This window comes from Chaetodon trifascialis, chromosome 16 (genome assembly GCF_039877785.1).
Source record: "Chaetodon trifascialis isolate fChaTrf1 chromosome 16, fChaTrf1.hap1, whole genome shotgun sequence".
In the NCBI taxonomy this organism is placed as follows: Eukaryota; Metazoa; Chordata; class Actinopteri; order Chaetodontiformes; family Chaetodontidae; genus Chaetodon; species Chaetodon trifascialis.
The window spans coordinates 12,549,821-12,573,190 of NC_092071.1; the positions used below are offsets into that span (position 1 = coordinate 12,549,821).

The window sequence follows — 23,370 nt, forward strand, 5'->3', positions numbered from 1 at the left end:
GTTCTCCAGTCAGCATTGCTTTCTATAAAGTGTATCATATTACTCAAACAATAAAAACAAACAGCATCTCAGCCACAATGCCTCACCGACATTCATATTTGATTGTCCTAGGTACAACTGGATACTACTGCTCAGTGCATTTTGCAGAAAATACATGAAAAATGCTTGATATTGCTGATATTATACACACAAATTAGAACAGTGAACTAAATCATAGTGAGAGTGGTTCTCACTACACTGCAGTATTGTACAACGGGCCTGATTGATCACAGCATGGTAAAAGCAGCACGTTCAGCAGTGCAGAACGATAAGACTAAGCTGTCTTCTGTAGTGTATTGAATACTGTCATTGATGTTTGTGTTTAACAGTGCATATAGCTGTAAGTACAAGGCCATGAGAAATATGACTTATTATGGTAAACACTGTGCCAGCAGCTGATATACAATGAAACCTACAAACAGAACAACAACTCTGAACAAGACAAAAATATGTTCAAATATAATTCCAATCAAAATGTTAAATATTAACACAATAATAACACAATAAAAAAAAAAAGCAATTTAATGTATTTCACCAACATACAATATAATCTTCATTGATGTGTGTGCGTGTTTGTGTTGTGTTTATGTATGTGTAAAAGTCACAGATGTAGCAGAGAGGTTTTTAGGTTCAAAAGAAACGGCAATTCCTTCCTGGTGTGGTACGACAAACCGGTCTACTCCTCCTCCCCTGTATATGCTGAGGACAGATCCAGGTCCAGCATCCTCTGCTCTGCCTCACTCAGCCTGTAGGGCGAGCCGCCACTGCTGTTGTAGTCTCCAGACATCGGCAGAGAGTGGCAGCGACCTTTCCTCTGCTCCGAGGATGAAACACTAAAGGTGGAGCTGCGCTGCCGCCCCTTGGCCCCAGAGCAGGACTGAGCCTCCTTTAATTTCCGAGCCAAGATGTTCCTCTGGATCGGCGATGGGCCGCGACGGTTCCAGTTCTGTTCGGCCCGTTCTGCGCGATCCACACTCAGGCTGACGAGCCCTGTGGCTGGACCCCCAATCCCTGAGATTACCACTCCACCTTCTGTCTCACCGCTCCTTTGCCTTTCCCCAGTGCCACTGAGGTCTGCTTTAGTGTGTTTTGCATATGCTGAAATGCTGTTTGTATTGGTTCCCGTGTGTTTGAGTTCACTGTTGTGAGAAGAAACAGCTGTCTCTATCCAATGCTTCCTCTGGTCATTTCTCTGAGGTCTGGATTTAGTCCACTCCGAAGCCCCGTGCTCTGGAATGGGGTAAGAGCGGTATGGCTGCCTCTCCCATCCTCCTTTGGTCCAACAACTTCCTTCAGGAAGGGTCCGAGATCCCACCTGAAAAGATTTGATCTTTGTTAATTAAAAAGGCTTAAACAGACCTCCACAAATATGACGTACAATACATGAACACATAAATAAAGCTGGACAGGTGACCTGGGTCATGCTCCTTTCTCTGAACTGTCTGGAATGTGCAGAGGGCGGAGGCTGGGGTTTGGTGTCATTAAAACTGGAGGTCCTGCGGAAATTTGGATTCTTATGACAGGAGTTTCCCATCCCTGCATCTCCTCCTCCTCTGAAACCTCCTAACCCGCTCCTCTCCACCATCTCCACCCAGTCAGCGGTGCGGTCACGCCATTTTGAGCTGCCGCCACTTGCATGAGCGGAGGCGTGAGGACCTAAGACCAGCTCCACTCTGGGACTCAGTCTGTCCGGCATGACCCTAGAAGTCTGCACTGGAGGCTCAGAAAAGGGAGCTGCAATACGAAAATGGTTGTGGTTGGTGTCGTCCTGGAGGCCCAAAGGGAGTGCGGGATGAGCGAATCCAGTTGGTGTCGGGATGGGGGAGGTGGTGGCTGAAGCTGACGTTTCTAACAAGGTGTCATGGACCGGGCTTGAAGAGACATGGTACAGCTGTGTGGCCTCCTTTAACCCCTTCCTCTTCATTTCTTTCAACTGCTGCTGAGCCAATCGGTACCTTGAGAGAAATAGTATTTTCTCAGACTTAGGAGTGACAGAATAAGTCTGACAATAATTTTCTATGTGCGATGAAAGTAAGCAATATTCTAAACATACCCAAATATTGTTGGCAACATCTTCTGACCTGTGGGGGACAGCCTCTCTGGGTCCTGTGAGACAGGTATCACCAGGGTATGGGGGAGAGGTTGACTGCCCAGGACAGCATTGTTTTTCTGGGCGGCACCCACACCCATGGCCCCAAGTGGGCCATGGCCATCAGACAGGCTGGGTCTTTGGAGGCTGTGGCCACAAATGGAGGCCTCATCAGAGAGCTTGCGTCCTCCAGGGGAATGCATGGACCCTCTGCGGACAGAGCTGCACTGAGGGGTCTTGCAAAACTTTCTCCACACAGTCACCACAACAGTTGCCAGAATCACAGCCAGGCAAAGGGAGATACCGACCACCACGACCATGTTACCACCGAGCGGTGCAACTCCGACAGGTGTAGGGGAGAGGGACGGAGAAGGGACAGGCAATACTGGGAAGAAAGGGAGACAACTGTGTTAAAAGTTAAATTCTGCAGAAAGAGGAGGGAGTGGAAATGAAAAAAAGGACATAAGGGGTGAAGAGACTGACCGGCACAGTCCTCCAGAGAGCACATGGACTGTTCCTTCACCATGCCAGTGCACTGCATCCCTCCCACACCTGAGGGCAGCAAACACTCACGCACTCTTTCCCTCACCCCCTCTCCACAGCTCACACTGCACACACTCCATGGCTGCCACGGGCCCCATGACTCTGCAGAAAAATGGAAAAATATGCTCAATTGCAGAAAAATTGGTCAGTTTACAGCACAAGCCTGTGAATAAGCCAATAGAAGAATAAAAAAAGTCAGACCCTTCCACATAGAGCTGATGAAGGGTCAACCATCATATCACATGACGTCAACCAGTCAGTGCTTTATCCCCAAAATAGACAAAGCCCCGACACAGCTGCAAGCGTCTTTCTATTATGAGGATGTGACAGCTGTTGGTGATTTACTCCCTGCTTGAATAGTTAGAACTGACTATGCTTAATGTGTCAACATGACCATGAAGCATGTCATTCATTGGATGTTCCACTTAATTTTTGAAGTGTTCTTAAATATAGCCACTGCTTTCATATCTTCATTTGATAATGCTCAGCCGCACACTGCATTTTAATAACATACTATTAAAATTTCAGTGTAGCAACTCTATATCTCACTACATGAATAATGTGTGATCTTGTTATGCTGTTGTGACATACTTGGTCCCCCTCCACCACACTATCAACAAAGAAGAAGATGACTATTTCAGTCTTGCATGCCCTAAAATAGACTGACTTACGCAATGCGCAATAATACACCATGAAAGTGACTGATGTCATTTTGGACGTAGACCTTTACTATGCTGCCATCATGCTGCAATATCACCTGTTACCAATGAACCTGTTTACCTATGAAATGTTCCAACCAGGTGTTTATGGAGCATTCTACAACTTTCCCTCTCTTTTGTTGCTCCTGTCCCAGCTTGTCTGAAACATGCTGCTGGTATCAAATTCAGAATAAGCTTATAGTTACAAAAATCAGTGAGGTTGATGACAGCATCAGAACTTTTTCAGAATTGGTATTGTAGTAGTAAAAGCGTAGAAATTACAATGAGCCAGCAGGCGCAATAGCAGGTCCTTCAGGGTCCAAACAAAGCAACTAAATGGAATTCAGCCATCATTAAATCAAAACAGGCCTCTTGTCTGCTCTTTAATGAGGCCATTTCTCAGCTAGTGACTGGATTTTATTTGGCAAAATCTGGAGGAACAGAGCAAAATTCCGGTCTTACTGAATAAATCACTGCACCCCTGCGCCGCTGACACTGCTAAATGACAAACAGAAGCAAAGTGCAAATGTATTCTTGACAGCCACTGAATGTGAATGTGTGATCTCTTAAATCTCACCTGCACTCCTGTGAACCACCAAACAGGTCTGTGCAGGACTAGGGGAGCGACTGAAGTTGAAAACAAAGCGAAAGCAGTACTTATTCCTTCCCGGGTAAAACACAGAGCAGTTGAATTCTGTCTCATTCTCTCCCTGCGTCAGCCAGTTAAAGGCCAAGGGAGGAGAAGAGGGCTCCTCTGGTCCAAACCCCAGCAGCGCTGTTCCACCTGCTCCCGTGCCAGAGGAAACGGCAACTCCTCTTCCAAGACCTGCATCCTTATAAAGCAACACCTTCCCACTGATGTGAGCACAAGGTGGGGTGATCAGTCTGACAGTCATGGTCCCTTCACAGCCACTCCGGTAAGCGTTGCCATTTTCCACCAGCAGCTTATAGGAGAAGATACGAGACAGGTAGAGAGCTCCAGAGCTCTTCACATCCTGTGCTGTATGAGGAGACCGCAGGGCCACTCGTATGAAGTCTCTTTCTGTGAAGGGGAAGGCGCAGGCCAGCTCAACACTCTGGGAGCGGAGGGGTTTGATCGGGTGTCGCGTGCGAGCTCGCACCTTGTCGATGCTGTTTCGCCCGATCTGGTTGTACTCCATGTAGCTGACCTCTAGGAAGAGAGCGGAGTCAACGCCGCTGGAGCAAGCCTGAAAGTGTTCATTAGTGGATATCCCAACCTGGAGAGGGACAGAAGAAGAATCGCGTGTTAATCACTCTGGTCGTCATGCTGCAGCACATTAAACCAACTTCAGATTGAGATGGAGTTTGTCTTGCCTGAAAAGATCCTGAGTGGTTTCCAGCCCTCTCCACAGCGATGTGGAAGGTGGGCCACTGCACCTGCAGTTCTGAACTCCACCACCAGGTAGTGCTCTCTGTGCTTTTATCGTCTGTGCCATTGGCATGAGAAACAGCAGAGATGCTGGTCTGCCTCAGCAGGAACCGGAAAGTTCCCGCATACAGGAAGCAAGAGCAGTTGAACTCCACCCTACCGGCCGATTGGTTGTCGGGAAGAGTCCTCGTCAGAAGGGTGGTGTTGGTTTCTGTGTTGACCAGAGAGAGGCTGGTGCTGCGGACGGTGCTGCCGTTGGATTTTGTGCTGAAGTCCACAAATACACTGGCATTGCTTAGGGCAATGTGGAAGGAGGGCCAGATATTGAGCCCCGCAAACGCTACAGAAAAGGATGCACAGAAGTCAGATATGACATGTTAGCGACTGTTCATGTGTCTTGAACTAACTTTTAAGGATGCCCATGGGTAAATGTGGTCTCACAGATGTTTTTGTTATTGTTTCTTTGTGTATTCTTTACATCAACTGCCTGCCTTTTTCTTGACATGACTGTCTGTTTTGATGCCCACAGGGTGCATTTCAGGCTGAACTGACTGCAGTGATTCAGTAACATGACATTTTCTAGAGTCATATGTCCTAATATCTGTTTAGGTGTGAACAGTGACTCATGAAACTGTCTAATTTATGTTTGGACTGTAGGAAAACTTCAAGTCAAATGTACTTTTTATTTGGAAATCTCATAAATTTTAGACATCAGTCTGGGTGAAATGTGACACGATTTTTCCATAGTGCTACTTCTGGCAGCATAATTGTGCATCACACAAAAAAATCCTTCATAAAGTCATGTAAAGTACAGGCCTCTCGATAGATTTTCCAGCCACAAATGATGGAATTTGCTCATACACACAATATCTTCAGCAATTAGTAGTTAATTGCTTAGCAGCATATTCGTACAGTATCATTACCAGGGGAAAAAGCAAAAATGCTGCAGCACATTATTTTAAGAGCTATTGTGTGGTGCGGTGTGTAAATCCTGTTGCTCAGACCTCACATCCTCACAAAGCAAAGCGGGTGTAGGAAGAGGAAGAGGCTGACCCTCCATTACCCCCTTCGCTCCTTTCCTTCAGCTCAACTCAACCCTCTCCCATTTCACTGAGGGCACATGGCAGAATACTGTGTGGTAGACCCCAATTTAACTGTTTTCTTGATCAGGTGATTTTAATATCAGAGCTGCGATGCTATTAAGGTGGTTCGGTGACACTCACCGTATCCCATGAGCGCCAGCAGAAAGGGCAGCAGTGAGACAGCCTGAGGCATTCCGATGTCCGTGCCTCTGCTTTCTCCTACACCACATGACCGTCCTCTTCCACCACCCCGACCTCTATAAATCAGAGGCAAAACACAAAATAACCACAAATGAAAAAAATTAAGAATAAAGAAATAGTCCGCAAGAAGGCAGCAACCAGTTGTAATTGTGGGTGTCTGGAGACAGGAGAGGGCATGGAAGGAGCGGTGCACTGATCTGAGGTATGAAAAACAGGAAGGCTGGAGCACGAAGCTGTGACCATGAGTTTTCTGGATTTACAGCAGCGTCTTCCTCTTCCTTTCATCTTCACAATGGGTATGGAGGCATAACAAATGTTTGTGATGTGGAGACAAATCCTTGTTGTTTGGTTGCTCACTCACTGTTTTTTCAATTATTTCCTTAGAAACACAATAGACTCCAAAGTTTGGGGTAAATTTGGGGTACCAAACTTTCATTCTTCTTCTTTTCTTTTCTTTTTATTTAACATTTTACACCTCCATTCAAATTCGAGGCTTCTGTGAACCTCACATAAGGTATCAATCAATAAAATTAATACATACTCAATATAAGAGTTGTCCTGCAATTAATTCTCCCAAACAAACTGCATGAATATTTCTCTCCTTTACACTTGTCTCACTTAATGTATCTTTATCCTATATAAGTGAAGGCTGGACAGGCTATTTACAGCATGTCCTTCTTATTAATTCTGTTACATCATTGTTATATCACTTCTTAAGTGCGCGCGAATATGAAACTTAGGAGTGATCTTAAGCCTAGATCTTGGTTTTAGCATCAAAGTTTAACTGCGTTTGGGACGATCATAACCTTCACTATAAAAGCGGAGCTGTTCTACTCACATGTCTTGTTGAGTCGCCTCACCATTATTCCTCTTCAATTATCCGACACGTCGACCCCAAGAACGGCCCCTCCACGAGCCGCTCACGCATTTCTTCTGCTAATAATAAACTGTTAATAATTGCAGTGACAGTCGGCGGGACGAGAGTGACAGAATCCGACGGGGCCGTGCGAGGGCGCGCGCCCGCGTTGAGAGCGCGTGGAGGAGACCCGTCACTTCACGGTCAGCAGCGGCTCGCGCTCGATGACTGTGTTTGTTCCTCCCAAATGGAGAGGGACACTAAAGACAACGTACTGTGACGTCATGGCAAATAAACCAATAAGCTAATTTGTCTCAGAAAAAAAAAAAAAAAAAAAAAAAGATAGAATTGAGGAAATATTTCTAAAAATATTTCAGAGGCAAATTCTGTACTTTTTACTTAACTACATCTATTTTTACATTTCTAGCCTTAGTTACTGGTTACTTGGCAGATTTTTATTATTAATGTTAACAAATTACATCAAATTAGTTCCACCTTTACCAACAGCAACATTAAAGTGATGTACACATTAATGCATCACTAATTACAGTCCAGTAATATAATATATAGGCTTCTGAAAAGGGCTATACAGCATGATGAATACTTTTACTTTTGGTGCTTTAAGTATATTTTGATGATACTCCTTTTGTACTTTAACATAAGAAAGACTTTGAATGTGGGACTTTAACTTGCAGAATAATCTTTTTACACTGTAGTATTGCTACTTGTACTTACAGAGTACTTCTTCCACCACCGCCCTTTACATTCCTGCCTGGGAGGATTAACAGGCAAAATGAAGCAAAACTATTCACTGGTTTGGAAGTGGTTCTTACAACTGGGTTCTGAATTTCCGTGATTACATTGAGACACTCCTATTAATTTCCAAAATACTGGTTCTCAAATACAGAAGGGGTCATGCAGTACCTTCACAGGCAGGTTTATTTGTGCGAGATTAAGTTTACGTAGGTAAACAAGTGAAGGACATTATAGAAAACTAAACGTATACAGTGTAAAGTGAAATATTCACTATGACTGACTGATAACTGATTGTTATCAGTTTGAGTAGGCGCCTGAGTCACGGACAGATTTCAGCACAGGTGCCTGAGGAGAGTGACTACATGGGGAAATATGAGATTCACCAGACGCATTCACTCTTTCAAGTGACAATCACACATAAATCTTTTTTATGCAATGGGTTAAAAGATTACATTTAAAAGAAACTCGTGATATTCAGCTAGAATAGCCCTGAGTACGCCCATCAGCCCTGGAGGCAGGACAAGAAAAAAAAATTATATAATGGAGGCATGGTCGTAAACTGCAGAACTATTCATCTCACACAATCACCTTACCTTTCCCCTCACATAAGATGACTGACAAGGCATTACTGAGATTTGCAGATGACACTAAGCCATTCAGGAGCTTATAATGCACCATTGAATAAATCAGTCATCCTCAGCATGCAAGAACAAAACCTATTTTGTATAGAAAAACATCCACCAGAAGTTCAGTGCCGTGCACGAATCCCTAATCATTATGATCAGACCTGCCTCGCTTCGGCTCTCACGGCTTCCTGAAGCAACTGAGTTCATCTAGTGAGCCACATGGCAGGGTAATCTAATCAGCTGTAGAGCACTACAGACCTTCATTTTTCCTACAGAGAGAGAGAGAAAGAGAGAGAGAGCCAGCAGAAAACAGGAAGCTTCTCTGGAGATGAAACACCCTTTACAGCTCAGCTCAGCTCACAATGAGAACAAAGAGCGTTTCTACTCTGTGTGTAAAAAAAAAGCCCTACAGGGACGCACGAGATTGAAAACAAAAATACAGTGATAACACTCCCTGCAGCAACATTAAGACATGCAGCTACTTTAACTTAATATGCTCATATTTCACACATTCATTACTACTTCTGCAGTTACACTTTATGATATGCTGTCAGCAGACATGATTAAGCGATTTCCAAGTGCTTCACTGTGCCAATTAATAGGGCAAACCTTCCCGTTTGGCTTCAAAACAGTCACAACTGGATTTTTTACAACACGATCTCTGCAGCGATGAAGCTAATTGCCTGAAGAATGACATTTGGAAGTGTGCCCTATATTTATACGCTGTGAACCAAACTGACAGCAGACCGGGCATGTTATTTTATCTTCTTCTTGAACAGAAAGTGGGGTATTTAGCTCAAGGGATGTTCTCTCCTTCCTCGGAAGATAGGACAGCATGACGAGCTTCATTCCTTAATCATTTATTAAATAAATGTATTTTCTACTTAGGAAAACATGTGATCTGTGGCTATGAGTTTTTCATAACACTACAAAAAAAAAAAAAAAAATGCGTAAGCTGTGTGACACAAAAACATGTCATCAATGAAATTCAAAATCAGAGCGTTGCAAAAAAAATATATATCATTCAAGTCAGTTTTCCCAAACCCATTTATTACTAAACACGTGATGAAAAGGCAAATCTGGGGGCACTTTGCTGCATGTTTAGTATTTACAGTTTCTTGAACAGTATCTTCCTGATAAACTTTTCTTTTTTCTCTTAGACCTAGACAGAAAATAGCTGGTGCCTGTAATACCTCCACTGGATTTGCAGAGATCTCATACATCACTGCACTCACAGTACAGCAGGCACTCCGCTGCTGTACACCTGTATGTACATGTAGTGGTAAGAAGATTGTTTATTATGTATCCAACCTGTCACCAGAGACAGTGCGACCCAGGTTTTTTGTACTTAGTTTGAGTTATCATCTCAGCAATAATGACTGTAAACTGGTCAAAAGAGGTTTGGGTAGAATCTCAAACCCTCAACAGAGTCGTCTCTGCACAGGTGGCCCATCTTCTCAGCCAGCAACAACCTGGAGATGACGAGGGAATAGAGAGGAGGAGACAAATAGATGAAGAAGAGGAAACGCGTGTGACACAATGCAGCAGCAAAGAACAATAAACTGCAAAGCACAGACGACTGAATACAATATTCTCATGGTTAGAACAGCATTGTGTCATAAAACTCAGAGAGAGACTGACAGGATGAGTCTTGGTAAAGTGTCGCTGTTGTATCTATGAGTTTACTTACCGCTCTTTAGACAGAAGAACGGAGAGACCCAGGAGCTTCGCAAACTCCTCTGCTGTCAAAGAGCCTTTGTCTGACACCTGTAGAAGAAGAAGATGAAGAGATACAGAGACAAGGCAGGGGATAAGATGAAACTTAGCCTGTGACTTATTCATGGAATTTTTAAAAACATATATATCCAAGACAGCACTGTTTGATCGGTCTAAACCACGTCAGTGTCAGTATAATGTTTGTAACGGTAACGCTTACATTGTCCAGTGCTGAGGCTATCATTTCCTCTTCGCTGTGAGACTGCAGCTGGACCACCATCACGCCACTGTCAAACACACGCAGCCTACAAAGAAGACAAGACAGATGAAGGAAAGAGTGTGCGCGAGAGAGAAGGAGAGAGAGAGATCCAGTCAACAGCTTTATGATGAAGTGATCTTTTATTAAGCTAAAATAGGGACATGGCTAAAAGAACAGCAGCCAGTTCTGGGCTACGAGGACCAGCGTGGCGAGGAAACGGACCAGTGTTTATTTTCAAACACCAGGAAGTGACAGGAAATGACAGTTACTGAGGGCTGGACACCATTTCCAACAACAGGAAGCTGGGCAGGAAGAGCCTGGCCTCTGTGAAGCAGGCGCCAACCCTTTCCTATATGGTCCTTTAATATACACAAAGCCTGGTCTGTATACACAAATGAACACATGAAACTGTGCACAGATAAATTAAACATCCCAAACGAAACTCAATCTCACCTCAGCGGGAGCTTCAACGACTCAAACATCTTGCACGCGTTTAGCAAATCTTCCGGGGATAAAAGCTGTGGGAAGGGAAAAAAAACAGGAACTTCAGAATCTGACGGGCCAACAGAGACATTTGTGTGCAGCGTGAATGTGCGCACTGATGGGAGCATCACCTCCATTCCTCTAGCGCGATTGACGAGGCAGTACACCTCGGTGAGAGCCATCATACCACCACGCTCCTGAGAGAGCAGGGAGTGGTAGAAAGAGAGCGAGACAAATAGATCCAGCAAGAGATTAAAATGATTGAACTGAGCGTAGATGTAAAACATGTGACACACAAACACTCACACCTACCTCCAGAGGGGCCTGTAGCATATCTCCCAGTTGCTTAGCCAGCTGCAAATGGTAATGTGTTCCTGATCCGTGCGTTTCCCTGGTAACAGGGTTGGCAATACCCATGCTCAGCAGGTAGGATTTAAAGCGGATTGTCTATAAAGCAGAACATAACTGTTAATGAATTGCAAATTACTTGAAAATTAAACTGCATGGTGTAACGGCATCATCTACTGTTATGTATGTGCATCAGGCCTCAGGTTGGACAAGTCGTGTGCATACTGGCCCGCTGAAGTTGGAGAGTATGACTTTTTCAACTGAATCAATCGTCCTCCTCTTTCTCTTTGCAAGTTCTTACCTCGTCTTCTGTTATGTCTCCCTGCTTGTCTTTGATCTTGTTGGCTATGGATCTGGACAGCTCCACCATCTCTTTGGCCTGTTAGAGCACACGATACTTCAGTAAATCCCACTGTATAGCAGTACAACCCCGATTCCAAAGAGGTTGAGACATTGCGTAAAACAGAAATAAAAACAGAATTCAGTCATTGGCTAACGTACTGTGTTTGCTGACAACGGTTTTTACAAAAATGTTCCTGAGCCCATGTAGTAATATCCTGTCCGATGATCAAAACAGGCATTTTTGGAGCATTCCACAACTCTCCCAGTCTTTTGTTGCTCCTGTCCCAACTTGCTTGAAACGTGTTGCTGCATCACATTCAGCATAAGCATGTATTCACAAAAGTCAGTGAATTCGATGAAACAAATATTAAATTTATAATGTACTCAATTGAGTATATGTCAAAAAGGATTGGCAAGTTATCACAGTGTGTTTTAATTCTGCTCGTCACGGAGTCCCAGCATTTTTGGAATCAGGATTGTATCTGACCTTTACGTAGGGTTGATGTCCATGATTGTGATGTTTAAACAATCACACAGCATAATTATCAATAGATTGAATAAAATAGACTTTTAAAAGGTCAATAATTATGTTATAAATCCGCAAGGACAGGAAGGTGTGAACATACAGAGGAAAGCAATCTTTACCTTCACCATCAGCTTACTGAGGTCCTCAAAAGCCTGAAAAAAAAAAAAAAAGATACTAAATGAGTAATAGTGCTCAAAAATGTTCACAGTTAAAAAAAACCACAAAACCTCATGGCTACAGAGATAATTCAAATATCATTCCACAGCGTCCCCACTCTTCCTCTGGCTGATCATAAAATGCTCCCGAACCCTGAATCTCCACTTGTTTCATTGTCATACCTTTCATAAAGCTAAATATGATTTGATCCCATTCATATTAAAGACAGCTAAAAAAAAAAGCATAAAAAAAAAGCATAAAAAAAGCAGTCAGTCAGACAGCTGCTCTGTAAACACAAACTTCATGGTTGTCTAATGGGAATTTGTGGTCAGCTTGACTTCATGTCAGTTTCAATAAATTCTGATCATGACAAATTTTTGTGTCAGAAAAAAAAAACAAAAACACTTTCATAGAAACGTCTTAAACCACTCTGTATTCTCAGTATGTTCACAGTTGCTTTCATCAAAAGAAGGCTAAATACATGACTTCAGCTTTCAGGAGGCTGATGGCAGAACACAGGGGCAGTTTACTTAGTTTCTCCTCAAATCTGAAGTCTATATTCCCATTTCAAAGCATTTCTTAGTATTTCACTTTACGGCACCTCACAAATGTTTTTGTCCGTTTCTTTCCTCTTCTCCTCTATCTTCCTCTCGATGCCAACAATCCCCACTGCACGAGTCCTTCCTGCCTACATGAGCACAGGGGAAAGAAAAACACATGCAGTGAAACACATGAGCCATTTAAAACACGTCGCTAACAAGCCTCGAAGGACGAGGAAAGACAAACAGTGCAGAGGGAACAAATTACAGTCGACTACTGTTACATTAATGAATTTTAGTGACTATGATTTCATAATGTTTATGAACCATGATAAAATTAATGTAATCTTATTTGGAGACACATGACACTAATGCAAGTACAATGAGTGTAACAGCAAAGTCCTGCTGTGGGATGCTACATCTAATCTCACATAACATGCATACCAATACTGCTTTTTGAAAAGCCCTAACACGTAATCAGAGGTAGAACTTTGGGACTATTTTAATTGTCAAGTCTTTGAATGTACTGACAACACTGCCATCCTGTGGAACATTATTTGAATTGACAGAAATGGCATTTGGCGCTTTGACTGATTCAGTTACAGTGTGGAAACAAATCCTGTAACCTTCTGGCATCTCTATCAGACAAATTTCAGAAACAGAATAGAGCGGAAAGGGAGAGATTCTCGCCGGATGAGGAGGAACGTCTGTTCAGCTTCCTCACCTGAGAGCTCCCTGTTGGGATGGGTTGTGAAACTGGTGTATTCTCCCATCTCTTCTGAGTCATTTCCTCTGTTAGCCTCCTGTAAAACTGCAAGAAAATGACCAAATGAGGAGTCTCAGAGCAGTAAGTATAAACAGTTAAAACAAAAAAGCCCTTTTAGCTGCTTGTGCCAGTGGGACTACCTCGATCTGCCCATGCTCTTTGAAGGACAGCTTGATGAAGGAGAACTTGCTGTGTTGGTAGGGACCTGGCTCCTTGTTGGCAGGTGCTGGGTGCAGATGGATAACTATTTTTGCACTATAGGAACAATGACGCAACAACATGAAATGGATGACGATGAAAATAATTTGCCACTTTGAAATTATTGTTGTTATTAATGGCGAATGATCATTCTTGACTGTGGAAATATTCTAATTTCTGTTGTTAAAAACCACAAGATGTATTTCGTGACTCTCACCTCTTTCCTATTCCTGCAGCCTGCTCCTCAAAGAAGATGATCTGTGGCAGCGGCATCGCTATGCAGCATTCCTACAGATGGAAACACAGAAGTCATCATGACAGCCAGCGCTCAAAATGTAGAAGGATAAATCGGTCGGTTTGACGCGTTTACTGCTGCCTTACATGGTTTTTAACGTCCCTCCAGATCAACCGATGGGTGCTCAACAAGGCAACTCCAACATCCAGCTTAGCCTGGTAAAATGACAGGAAAATACATGGCGTTATTATTATTTGCTTATAATAACTTCCCATGTCACCTATCGCGTTATAATCACCTTACACTACATATTAAACACCACAAAATCATAATGATCTATCTGAACTTCATCAGCACCTTCTTATTAACATTGTTGCGTATAAGTTTTAGCTGCTGTGTTGTGTCAGGCCTCAAACTTCACAATTAGAAATCAAAACTATACCTTATCGTCACCATCATACAGTCTGACGCCTCGTTGCTGAATCACTAACGTTTCGTTTATTTCTAAGAGTCCACTTGACCACGAAAAGCGGTCCATTTTCACTCAATTATTACAATTCCTTATTGAACTCTGCTGCCGAGATCCATTTTATGTTTACTTCCGGTACGTTAAGCAGAATTGGCCTGACACTGCCTGAAGAGAAACACTAAAATATAAGATAAAAAAGATTTCACTGTAAATAAATGGAATTTCTAATCATAAAAACTATAAATCAACTTTTTTTTGCAATAGCAATATATTCAAACTGTATTGTTTTTCATAATTTGCCGCACAATGTGCCTTTTCTGACAGGCTGCCTCAGATGGTCTTTTTCTGTGTTGACGTTGATAGCGCCAGCTGTCAGTGGAAGCTAGCAAGACTGCTATGTCTCCGAGCACGTTATTTTGAGATATTTTAAATGAATTTTTAAAGGTTCTGGTTTCTATCGTAGCTATCGCAAGCATCGGATTTCAACTAAGCTTGCATGAACAGATGTGCAAATATTTTTTTTTTCGCATTTTCTCGTGTGTTTCTCGTGAGCTCTGTTCAGAATAATGGTCGCTGTAGCTGGCTAGCTTGTTGTTAGCTGCGGACAAATCTGGTGCAGACAGGTTTTGCACTGCAGACCCTGCTTCTCTTATTTTGAAGTCATTGTTCACGGACGGAAAGTTTGTATCGTATAAAAACACTGTAAAGACCATGCAGCTTCATTACGTTGCTAATAATTCAACGTTACTGCGAATATTCATTGCTGTAAATTATGCTTTCGCAGCATTATGAATTACAATTGGTAATATTGGATCTTTAACATCGTTTTTAGACTTAAAGTCATCCGAATGCATTTTAACTTAAATTATCCTATCTGTTGTATTGTGAAAAGTGTATTTACCCGTTGCGTAGTGTAATCACTTATTTGACAAAGAGGTGAACATTTGTTTGAACCTACAAACATGGATAAGAAATCATTTGATATTGTCTTGGATGAGATCAGAAAGGTAAGGGGCGTCTAATCCCAAGTAGTCTGTCAGATTTCAGATTTGAAATCGACTCAGATTCGGTTGTTGGTAATTCTTCTGTCTTTGTTTCAGTGCGTCTTGACCGATCAGCGGATCAGGGCCATCGAGCAGGTGCATGGATATTTCTCCAGTGAGCAGGTAAGTGTTCAGTCAGCGGCACTGTCATGTAATGTATCATATCATCACAAAAACTTTGTTTGGGCTAATGCACACTGAGGATAAATATGTATTTGCAAATGTTCGTGCCAAACAAATGTGTTTGTATGTGGAAAACTCCTCTCCTTCTCCTTTATTTTTATCTATAGATGATAGCCAAAATTGGCGTGGTCTTTCATACTTCTTCCATATGAGAGCAGTACAGCTCTACTTTTATTGTAAATTATAACGCTGTCTTGAACATCTGCAGGTGATGGAGATACTGAAGTACTTCTCATGGGCAGAGCCGCAGGTCAAAGCAGTTAAAGCTCTGCAGCATGTGAGTTACAGGGGTTTGAAGTCATTGTGGTTTGCATTGATAAATATGTTTATCCATTTATAGGTAGATAAAAAGAATATATAAAAAAGAAGTGTATAGAAACAGCTACATCACCAAAATTATTGACACTTTAAAATACATTATTTTGTGTTGCCTCCTCTCTGGTGTGTTTTAAAGTGTTTATTAAACATGCTTCTTCTCCTTCTTTTGTCATAGAAAATGGTTGCAATCCCTACAACCAAAGTTGCAACTATCCTGAATTGCTTCACCTTCTCAAAGGACAGACTGATCGTCCTCGAACTAATAGCTTTGTGAGTAAATGTTGAAAATGTAATATCAGCCTATTTGGTTCAGTCAGTCATGAAATTGTTGCATTGATTAGTTTCTCATTAAATAACGGATTTCTGTTTCTGCACAGGAACATTTCAGACGCTCAGAACTATCGCCCTGTGGAGGATCTCTTTCGCATACACTTGTCTGAGAAGAAGCGGGCTCGCAGGATACTGGAGCAGGTAAGCAGACGAATTCATCTTCATGGTGTCGCGTTGTAGCTATGTTAGCATCTAAGGCCTATTTGCTAAACTTATGTGTATGTTTTGGTATCAAAAGACCTTCTGCAGTCCCTTTGGCAATCATGAAATCCCAGGAAATAACAGTTGCTTAGTGAGACGTACAGGGACAGATTGATGCAATTAAAAAAAATAGAAGAGCAGTGTAAAATGAAGCCCCTAGTCTGCATGAATCAATGCATAATCTTTGAATTCCCTAATAATTATATTATCTTTAATGCAGATGGCACACGCAAGTTCTGAAATAACACTACTTCTGTTTTTCCAGGTGTGTAAAGTTGGCTGCAAAGCTCCCGTAGCCATGATCTCCTCCTGTGGTATAATACCAGGAAATCCATACCCTAAAGGCAGACCCAGCCTGGTCAGCGGCACATTCCCTGTAAGTGTGTGCCGGTCTCTCTAGTTTAACCCGTTCCACCTCCATGTCTCAGGATATCAGTGGACAGAACAATGTTCAGAATCTGTGTGATCTTCAGCTCTGTCTGTAGATAAAATATAGAAGGAGACTTTTATTGAGACATCTGTTCAAGATAAACCTGATCATGGAAAATTGTTTATTTTGTTTATAATCACAGGGAATCCCTCCATTGAAGAAGGAAGGCGAAAAGAAAGAGGACACAGCGAACAACATGGAGGGGAAAGGAATTGCTTCTCGCATTACTGGACCATTCAAACCTGTAAGCACTAGAATAGGAAGCACTGACTGCAATGATGTAATGATGCAAGGAAGCCTCAGGGAAATCTCATGACTGAGTGATGAGGCCTCACATGGCTCATTATCTACACATGAAAAAGATTTCAAGGTTTGGACAAACCCTGTCCCATTCAATGGTTTTTCATTATTTTTATAATTTTCTACATCGTAAATTAATACCAAAGATTTACATGTTTTTTTGTTTACCACATAATTCCACGTGTTAGTTCATAGTTTTGACATCTTCATTATTAATCAACAATGTAGAAAATAATAGAAATAAACAAAAAACATTGACTGAGAAGGTGTGAACTTTTGACTGGTACTACGTGTCAAGCCATGTTATATCAGCCAATGACAGGCCAAGGTGAGTGTGCTAAATGGACTCCATTAAAGACTGCACAGAAGAAGGAGCACATACAGGAACACATGAGTATGAACACATTAACGGTCACTCTTCACACACAGACGTAAAACATGAAACCTGCACTGTTCTGGTGACTGATGACGTTATAAAAGACGTTTGACTTCTGGTAATCTTTAAAAGCTTCATTTATTTGCTGGTACATAAGCATAATCATCTTGGAATATGGGAGGATTATAAAAAATTATACAGTTCCACCATCGGCTGCATGGAAACACCTCATTTGTTGGCTTTTATATGACCATACAGCGCAGAGGTTTGACTGCTGTACAGATTCTAATGAGACAGAATTGGCTGATCAGGTAACTCTTATATCTTTTGTCTTTTCTTTTTCTAGTTCCCTTCAACCTACAACCCTCATCGGCCTGTGCCCTACCCTATACCACCGTGTCGACCCCATGCTACCATCGCACCAAGTAAGAAACAACCCACCCACACACCCGTGTCCTGACAGTAGCTCCCCCTGACCTGTTGAGTAGTCGCACACTGTGTGCAACTTCAATGCCAAGAAAACAGACATGGAAGACAGCGGGAGTTAATAATTCTGCTTTGAGTGGTTCTAGATAAAGTTTTTTGTTTTTTTTCTTCTTCCATGTGGGATTGGTCGAGGTATAGTTAGCGGTGGGGTGATTCTCATGTTTGTGTGTGTATGTATGAACGTGTGGTGGACGCTGTTAATATCTGCAACTGCTACTCAGGTGCATACAACAACGCAGGCCTTGTTTCTATGGGAGGGGTTATAACAGCCAACGTGCCCCCTCCCCCCTACAACTCCACCCACAAAGTAGCAGGTATGAGTCGAGGGTGTGTGTGTGCGCGTGTGCGTGCGTGTGACTGCAAATAGAGACTCCTTGAAGCTTGCTGCCTAACCGTCTGGCATGCTGCTTACTTGCGCTTCTCAAGCTTAAAGCCTTTATCAGGTGAAAAATGTGCTTCTTATTTCTGCTGGAATACACTGAGTGACCAGAAAAATGCATCAGCCCAAAGACAACAGCTGCGCTTTGAATTCCTTTCATTTAGAGCTGTTGGAAAGATGGCGATTCAGTTCTGTGATTATTATTAAAAGGGGTGCTGTCATATGAGATTGCATTATATAAACACATTTCAGGCATATTTGATATAACACATGTAAAACAGAATGCAATGATCCTTTCAAATCCTTTTCAAGAGAAGATATTTAGTGTTAAAACTGATACATTTCACTCGTCTGTTACTTTCTGTTTTCTGGTCAGTCATTGTAGAAGTATGTTTTGGTGAATTGTGAGGACGGGTCTGGGAATAGCCTCAAACTAATGTCATTAATCTTTTTCTTTCTGGAATCATGCTGTATGCTGGCATTTAACATGCATTGCTTGGGATAACTCAGTTTTCACAGTTGAAATACATCTTTAAGGGCCTTTGGGGAGATATGTGGTCATGAGTGCAAAGATGCCTCAAGGTTCATTAAATTGACGAATGTCCAAAGCAGCCTTGAGTTAAGAACGGTGTGTGATGAAAGTCAATTTGAGGTTATCGAGCCAAATAAGTTCAAAAACGTTTCCCCAAAGGTAAGAAGAAGACATATTCCAATCTTGAAAATTGTTGGAATTTCCATGTAATGAGTTGCACGCAGGGATGCTCTCTTGCTGTTCCTACTTGCTGTGTCTCTCCTCTTTTTTTTTTTTTTTTAAGATGTGAGTGGATCGCTTCTTCCACAATAGCTTGTTGGGTTTTAACCCATTCTGAAATAACAGCAGAACAAAACACTCCTGCTCAGACAACAAACAAACAAAAAGATGTAATTAAGTATTCATGATTTCAGATTACTCTTTAAACCAACTCTGAACTTTTAATGCCTCCAGGTTACGCCAAACCGGGAAATCCACAGAACACCACACCTGGAGTGAACAGCGGGCCCCTCCTCATTCCTCATGGGTCCACGCCTTCGACCCCTGTCCCGCCCCAGGCCTCTCCTGTCCAGCCGACTCCCACGACCCCTATCACGCCAGTTTTCCCCGGCATGGTGCCCTCTCACAACCCCAAAGCCCCCTCTCCCGCCCCTGCTCCATCCCCGTCTGTGATCAAAGCAGGTCCACAGACCCCCAGTGGCCATGCTACACCTACACCCTCATCTGTCATTAAAGCCCACACCCCCTCCGGCACCCCTTGTGGAACTCCTATACCTGGTAGCTTCTCTTCTTCCCCCTTCCATGCCGTTTCCCGACCAGGCACCCCTGCTACCTCCCGCAGCGGCCCAGACCCCTTATCTCAGACGAACTCCATCGGCCCAGTTCAGCAGAAGGTTTTTTCCACAGACCACCAGTCAGGACAGACCCTCCCTGGTATACATCCACAAGCAGGTAACCCCTCTGGGTCAGTGATCCGAAGTTACACCCCCTCTGGGCCACCATCTCTCACTCCTGGATCATCCACTCCAATTATTCCAAACTCTTCCACCCCAGGTCTCAGCCCCAAACCCTCCCCCATCCATTCTGCACAGGTTCAGGCTGCCATGGCTGCGGCTGGAGTCCTGAACAGACACACTGGGGGCAGTAACAGCGGCAGCAGCAGCCCCATTCCCTCTGCTTTCAAGGGCACCTCTCGCTCGGGCACGCCGTCTGTTAGCTCTCTGGTGGTGCCGGGTTCTGCGCAGGCTGCCCTGGCACGTTCCTTCGGTCTGTCACACCCCTCAGGTTCTCCTCAAGTCTCTCTCTCTAGTCCTGTTGCCATCACCGGCCTCCAAGCTCTGTCATCCAGCCCAGCGCCCTCTCATTATCCTGGCTTGTCCCCCTTTTCCTCTCTTTCTTCCTCTCTCCCTCCTTCCACCATTCCTGCATCCATGCCAGCAATGCCTCCCACCAGCAACATTTCTAGCCATCCACCAACCTCCATCTACCAAGGCCTGGCTTCCAACGCTGCCGCCAGTGCAGCCTCCCCTTTCGGTCTGGGCCTCACCTCTGCCCCCTCTATATTCCCAGGCCTTCCGCCTGGCCCTAGCCCTGCTGCCTTCCCAGGATTGGGGGTTTCAGGAGGGCATAATTCTGGGAGCCCTGTGTTGTCTTCTTTCATGGGACTGACAGGGGCCACTCCGTCTTCAGTTGCATCGGTGGCACCACTGCAGGCTGTAGCTGCTGCAGCAGCAGCGGCGGCTGGGGTTCCATCATCATCGCCAGTTTTGCCAGGCTTCGCATCTGCTTTCAGCTCCAACTTCCAGCCTGGGTATGTGAGCTTTGAACATTTGTACTGACCAGTATAGAGAAGCCCTGTCATATGCATAATCTGAAATAAACTCCATGTTTTCATATTGATTTCTTGATATAATTTCATTTAGTCTACATGAAAGACCATAGCGTGTGTCCTATTTTATACTCTATTTCTAGTAAACACAGTAGTCAGGTGTCAAAATTGGCTCTGGACTAATCATGTGACATTGATTTCCATTTGCGTGTGCAATGGCGTCATAAATCATCACGTCTATTGATTTTCCACTTTGGATTTCATGTGCTAAATGGAAACACTTCACTTCTCAAGTGCAAAGTCCATTTGTGCAGCTACACCTACTGTTGTCTCGAAGCTCTGCGCAGCGATTATTGTCAGCCATATATTTAGCATGTTACCTTGTCAATGACCTGTTGCAAGCGCAGGTCTGACCCTTTATCAACATTTCATGCATTCAAGACACAGGTGGTGTCCTTGAAAGGGCTTTTAAATGACCAAGAGGGAGCTATGTAAACGACGAGCGCAGCAACGAAAACTAGTACACCTTTAAAGTACAACAAACACAATTGTCAATACGAGTTACCCATGTGGGTACAGAATGATGCTGAATAGTACAACTTGTAATCACAATAACACTGTGTGTAGTGTGACAGTAATTATTCTGCGTGTTACAGGTTGAGCAGTGGACTTCAGCCTCCAGGAAACAGCGGCTTCCCCAGCTTGCTGTCCTTCCCTGCTGTACCAGGCTTCTCTCCCTCTGCCTCCCCTGCTGCCCTCAGTGGCCTCCACAACCCAACCATGCAGTCCGCCTTGCTGCAGGTAAGATACACACGCACAGTTAAAGTATTTGAATATATATCTCATTGCTGCAGTAACACTGTTCTTCTTTGTCTCGTTCCAGGCTCATCCCACATCTGCTTTGGAGAGCTTTCCTCCTCAGCCCAACAGCTTCACAAACTACCCTCCAGGCCCAGGAAACCCCTTCCCCCTCCAACCAGGCCTGCACCCCCAGTTGGGCTGGCAGTGAAACCTACAGTACACAGAGAACACTTACATGCTGACCCCCGGTGCACATGCTGCCCCACCCCTCCGTAGTTGATATGTGTTATTTTTTGGCCTTGAACCCTGAGGAGCAGTGATGCATATGTTACAGCCAGAGTGATTAACGACTACAAGGAACACTATTGGGAACACAGTTGAAATAATGTGCGGGGGGTGACGGTGTGTGTCTGATATAATTCATCGTAAACAGTTGTAAATATCAGTTGTCAAAGTTGTAGTTTTCCAAGTAGACTGTGACTGGTTTTAATGTTAGCTGGACTTGGCTGCTTTTAATCAAGTTTATCCACATTTATTAGTGAATAATGAATTATAGAGAAATTGAAAAATGTACATGATATCATGTAATGACTTGACAGTATCCTCATGTAGTGTTTCACATCCAGCCTCAGTGGAGAGGACATGATACTGATCGATCGTCCTGAATTGAATATTGTATTATGACATGAAATTTTTAGCCGACTCATGGTACATTGAGTCGTATGGCGCAGTCGGCCACACCATGAATATTTTTAATGCTCGTGCTGTGTCAAGAGTGGGAGTATTGTGCACAGAAACTTGCATATGGCAGTCATTTTTGTGCTGTTTTCAGTGAACATGTATTTGTGGCTTTCAGCAATTTGCATTTTTCCAAAGTTGTTTTTGCCAGACGTCACCGCGCTAGTACTGCTGTTACAGTATTTGACCAACCGTACTGTATGCAGATGTTGCTGAGAACAACGTGAAGTGTTTATTGATGCAGCTTGTGGAATTGAGATGTAAAATGTCTGTAATCTTCACAAACAGTGAAAACAGTGATTTTATTTCATTTACTGTACACCTCAGTCCACTCAGAGACAGTTACTTTATTTGAGAGTAATAGACATGTTTCTTACACTGTTGTTTTTGTCTGTTCTGCCCTTTTTTTTGTATTTGCACCTGTTTTATTTTGTCAGTAAACTGCTGGTTGCTGTAACTGTTGCTGTGTCTCTATTGTGTGCAAACCATATATCTATCTCTATCTATCTGTATATCTATATCTATATCTATATCTATATATAGAGATATATATCTCTATATATAGAGATATATATTTACCGAAGGTGGACAAAATATTGGAAACACCGCAAAGAAAAGAATTTTAATGTGGCCTACAGTCTGACGAATTGCCAGTGCTGTGGTTAAAAAAATAAAATCAAAAATTATGTGGTAAAGGGTTAAAAGTAACAGTTTGTGTCAGGATTAATCAGGATAGTTGTTTACTATGTTGTCAGCATATACCTTAATTGATATCCAATTATTATTCTATTTTCTTATATACAATGTACAGTCCATTCAGCACTTTACTTGGTGCTTATCTTCAGTATCTGTAAGATTGCACAACACACAGGTAATGCTATCAGTCATGTGTTAGTCATAAGACTTCCAAGACCCAGTTGTGGTAACTCATGGGAGCAATTAACTATTTTAGCAATTTTTCCACTCTAGTCACACTTTGATGGCTGTCACTTCTAAACCAAACCTTTTAAATTAACATCTGCAATTTGATGAATGCTTAAAAATCTCAAAATGTGATCAGTTTGATTTCAGGGCACATTTAATCTTCCTTTATGTAGTTATGTTTTTT

The 23,370-nt window shown here is 42.9% G+C and overlaps 3 protein-coding genes across 4 annotated transcripts; 1 reads left to right on the forward strand and 2 right to left on the reverse strand.

The window, feature by feature from the left end:
• Window positions 1–29: 29 nt before the first annotated feature.
• LOC139345298 (thrombospondin type-1 domain-containing protein 1) lies at window positions 30–6,092 on the reverse strand. The gene is made up of 7 exons (XM_070983900.1): window positions 5,983–6,092; window positions 4,705–5,099; window positions 3,947–4,607; window positions 2,612–2,773; window positions 2,093–2,513; window positions 1,454–1,994; window positions 30–1,354 (listed from the first exon to the last, which is right to left on the reverse strand). Exons 1-7 carry the CDS (start codon window positions 6,032–6,034, stop codon window positions 716–718), a joined length of 2,871 nt encoding a protein of 956 aa, XP_070840001.1. The 5' UTR covers window positions 6,035–6,092; the 3' UTR covers window positions 30–715.
• Window positions 6,093–9,126: 3,034 nt separating this feature from the next.
• vps36 (vacuolar protein sorting 36 homolog) lies at window positions 9,127–14,474 on the reverse strand. Its single transcript, XM_070983641.1, has 14 exons — window positions 14,291–14,474; window positions 13,995–14,063; window positions 13,831–13,901; window positions 13,556–13,670; window positions 13,374–13,460; window positions 12,712–12,798; window positions 12,074–12,106; window positions 11,388–11,465; window positions 11,051–11,185; window positions 10,870–10,935; window positions 10,709–10,773; window positions 10,217–10,301; window positions 9,971–10,047; window positions 9,127–9,752 (listed from the first exon to the last, which is right to left on the reverse strand). Exons 1-14 carry the CDS (start codon window positions 14,384–14,386, stop codon window positions 9,671–9,673), a joined length of 1,146 nt encoding a protein of 381 aa, XP_070839742.1. The 5' UTR covers window positions 14,387–14,474; the 3' UTR covers window positions 9,127–9,670.
• Window positions 14,475–14,672: 198 nt separating this feature from the next.
• Window positions 14,673–22,719, forward strand: proser1 (proline and serine rich 1). 2 transcript variants are annotated; one of them, XM_070983078.1, is made up of 12 exons: window positions 14,673–15,324; window positions 15,418–15,483; window positions 15,752–15,820; window positions 16,037–16,131; window positions 16,239–16,332; window positions 16,658–16,768; window positions 16,965–17,066; window positions 17,845–17,923; window positions 18,206–18,298; window positions 19,349–20,705; window positions 21,380–21,524; window positions 21,607–22,719. In XM_070983078.1, the coding sequence occupies exons 1-12, from the start codon at window positions 15,280–15,282 to the stop codon at window positions 21,730–21,732; spliced, it is 2,382 nt and encodes a 793-aa protein (XP_070839179.1). In that variant the 5' UTR covers window positions 14,673–15,279; the 3' UTR covers window positions 21,733–22,719. The 2 variants fall into 2 exon arrangements, with proteins under 2 accessions (XP_070839179.1, XP_070839181.1); XM_070983080.1 differs by lacking the exon at window positions 18,206–18,298.
• The last annotated feature ends 651 nt before the right edge of the window (window positions 22,720–23,370 follow it).

What these genes read in the sequence shown, in the direction of transcription:
- vps36 (XM_070983641.1), bottom strand. Translation starts at nt 14,386, where the DNA reads ATGGACCGCTTTTCGTGGTCAAGTGGACTCTTAGAAATAAACGAAACG. An exon ending in GAGACATAACAGAAGACGAG is followed by an intron (nt 11,186 to 11,387) that starts GTAAGAACTTGC and finishes TCTGCTTTATAG; the next exon opens with ACAATCCGCTTTAAATCCTA. An exon ending in GTTCTTCTGTCTAAAGAGCG is followed by an intron (nt 9,753 to 9,970) that starts GTAAGTAAACTC and finishes CGTCATCTCCAG; the next exon opens with GTTGTTGCTGGCTGAGAAGA.
- LOC139345298 (XM_070983900.1), bottom strand. Translation starts at nt 6,034, where the DNA reads ATGCCTCAGGCTGTCTCACTGCTGCCCTTTCTGCTGGCGCTCATGGGA. An exon ending in CTCTCTGGAGGACTGTGCCG is followed by an intron (nt 2,514 to 2,611) that starts GTCAGTCTCTTC and finishes CTTTCTTCCCAG; the next exon opens with TATTGCCTGTCCCTTCTCCG. An exon ending in GAGAAAGGAGCATGACCCAG is followed by an intron (nt 1,355 to 1,453) that starts GTCACCTGTCCA and finishes AAATCTTTTCAG; the next exon opens with GTGGGATCTCGGACCCTTCC.
- proser1 (XM_070983078.1), top strand. Translation starts at nt 15,280, where the DNA reads ATGGATAAGAAATCATTTGATATTGTCTTGGATGAGATCAGAAAG. An exon ending in TCTTGGATGAGATCAGAAAG is followed by an intron (nt 15,325 to 15,417) that starts GTAAGGGGCGTC and finishes TCTTTGTTTCAG; the next exon opens with TGCGTCTTGACCGATCAGCG. An exon ending in TGGTCAGCGGCACATTCCCT is followed by an intron (nt 16,769 to 16,964) that starts GTAAGTGTGTGC and finishes TTATAATCACAG; the next exon opens with GGAATCCCTCCATTGAAGAA.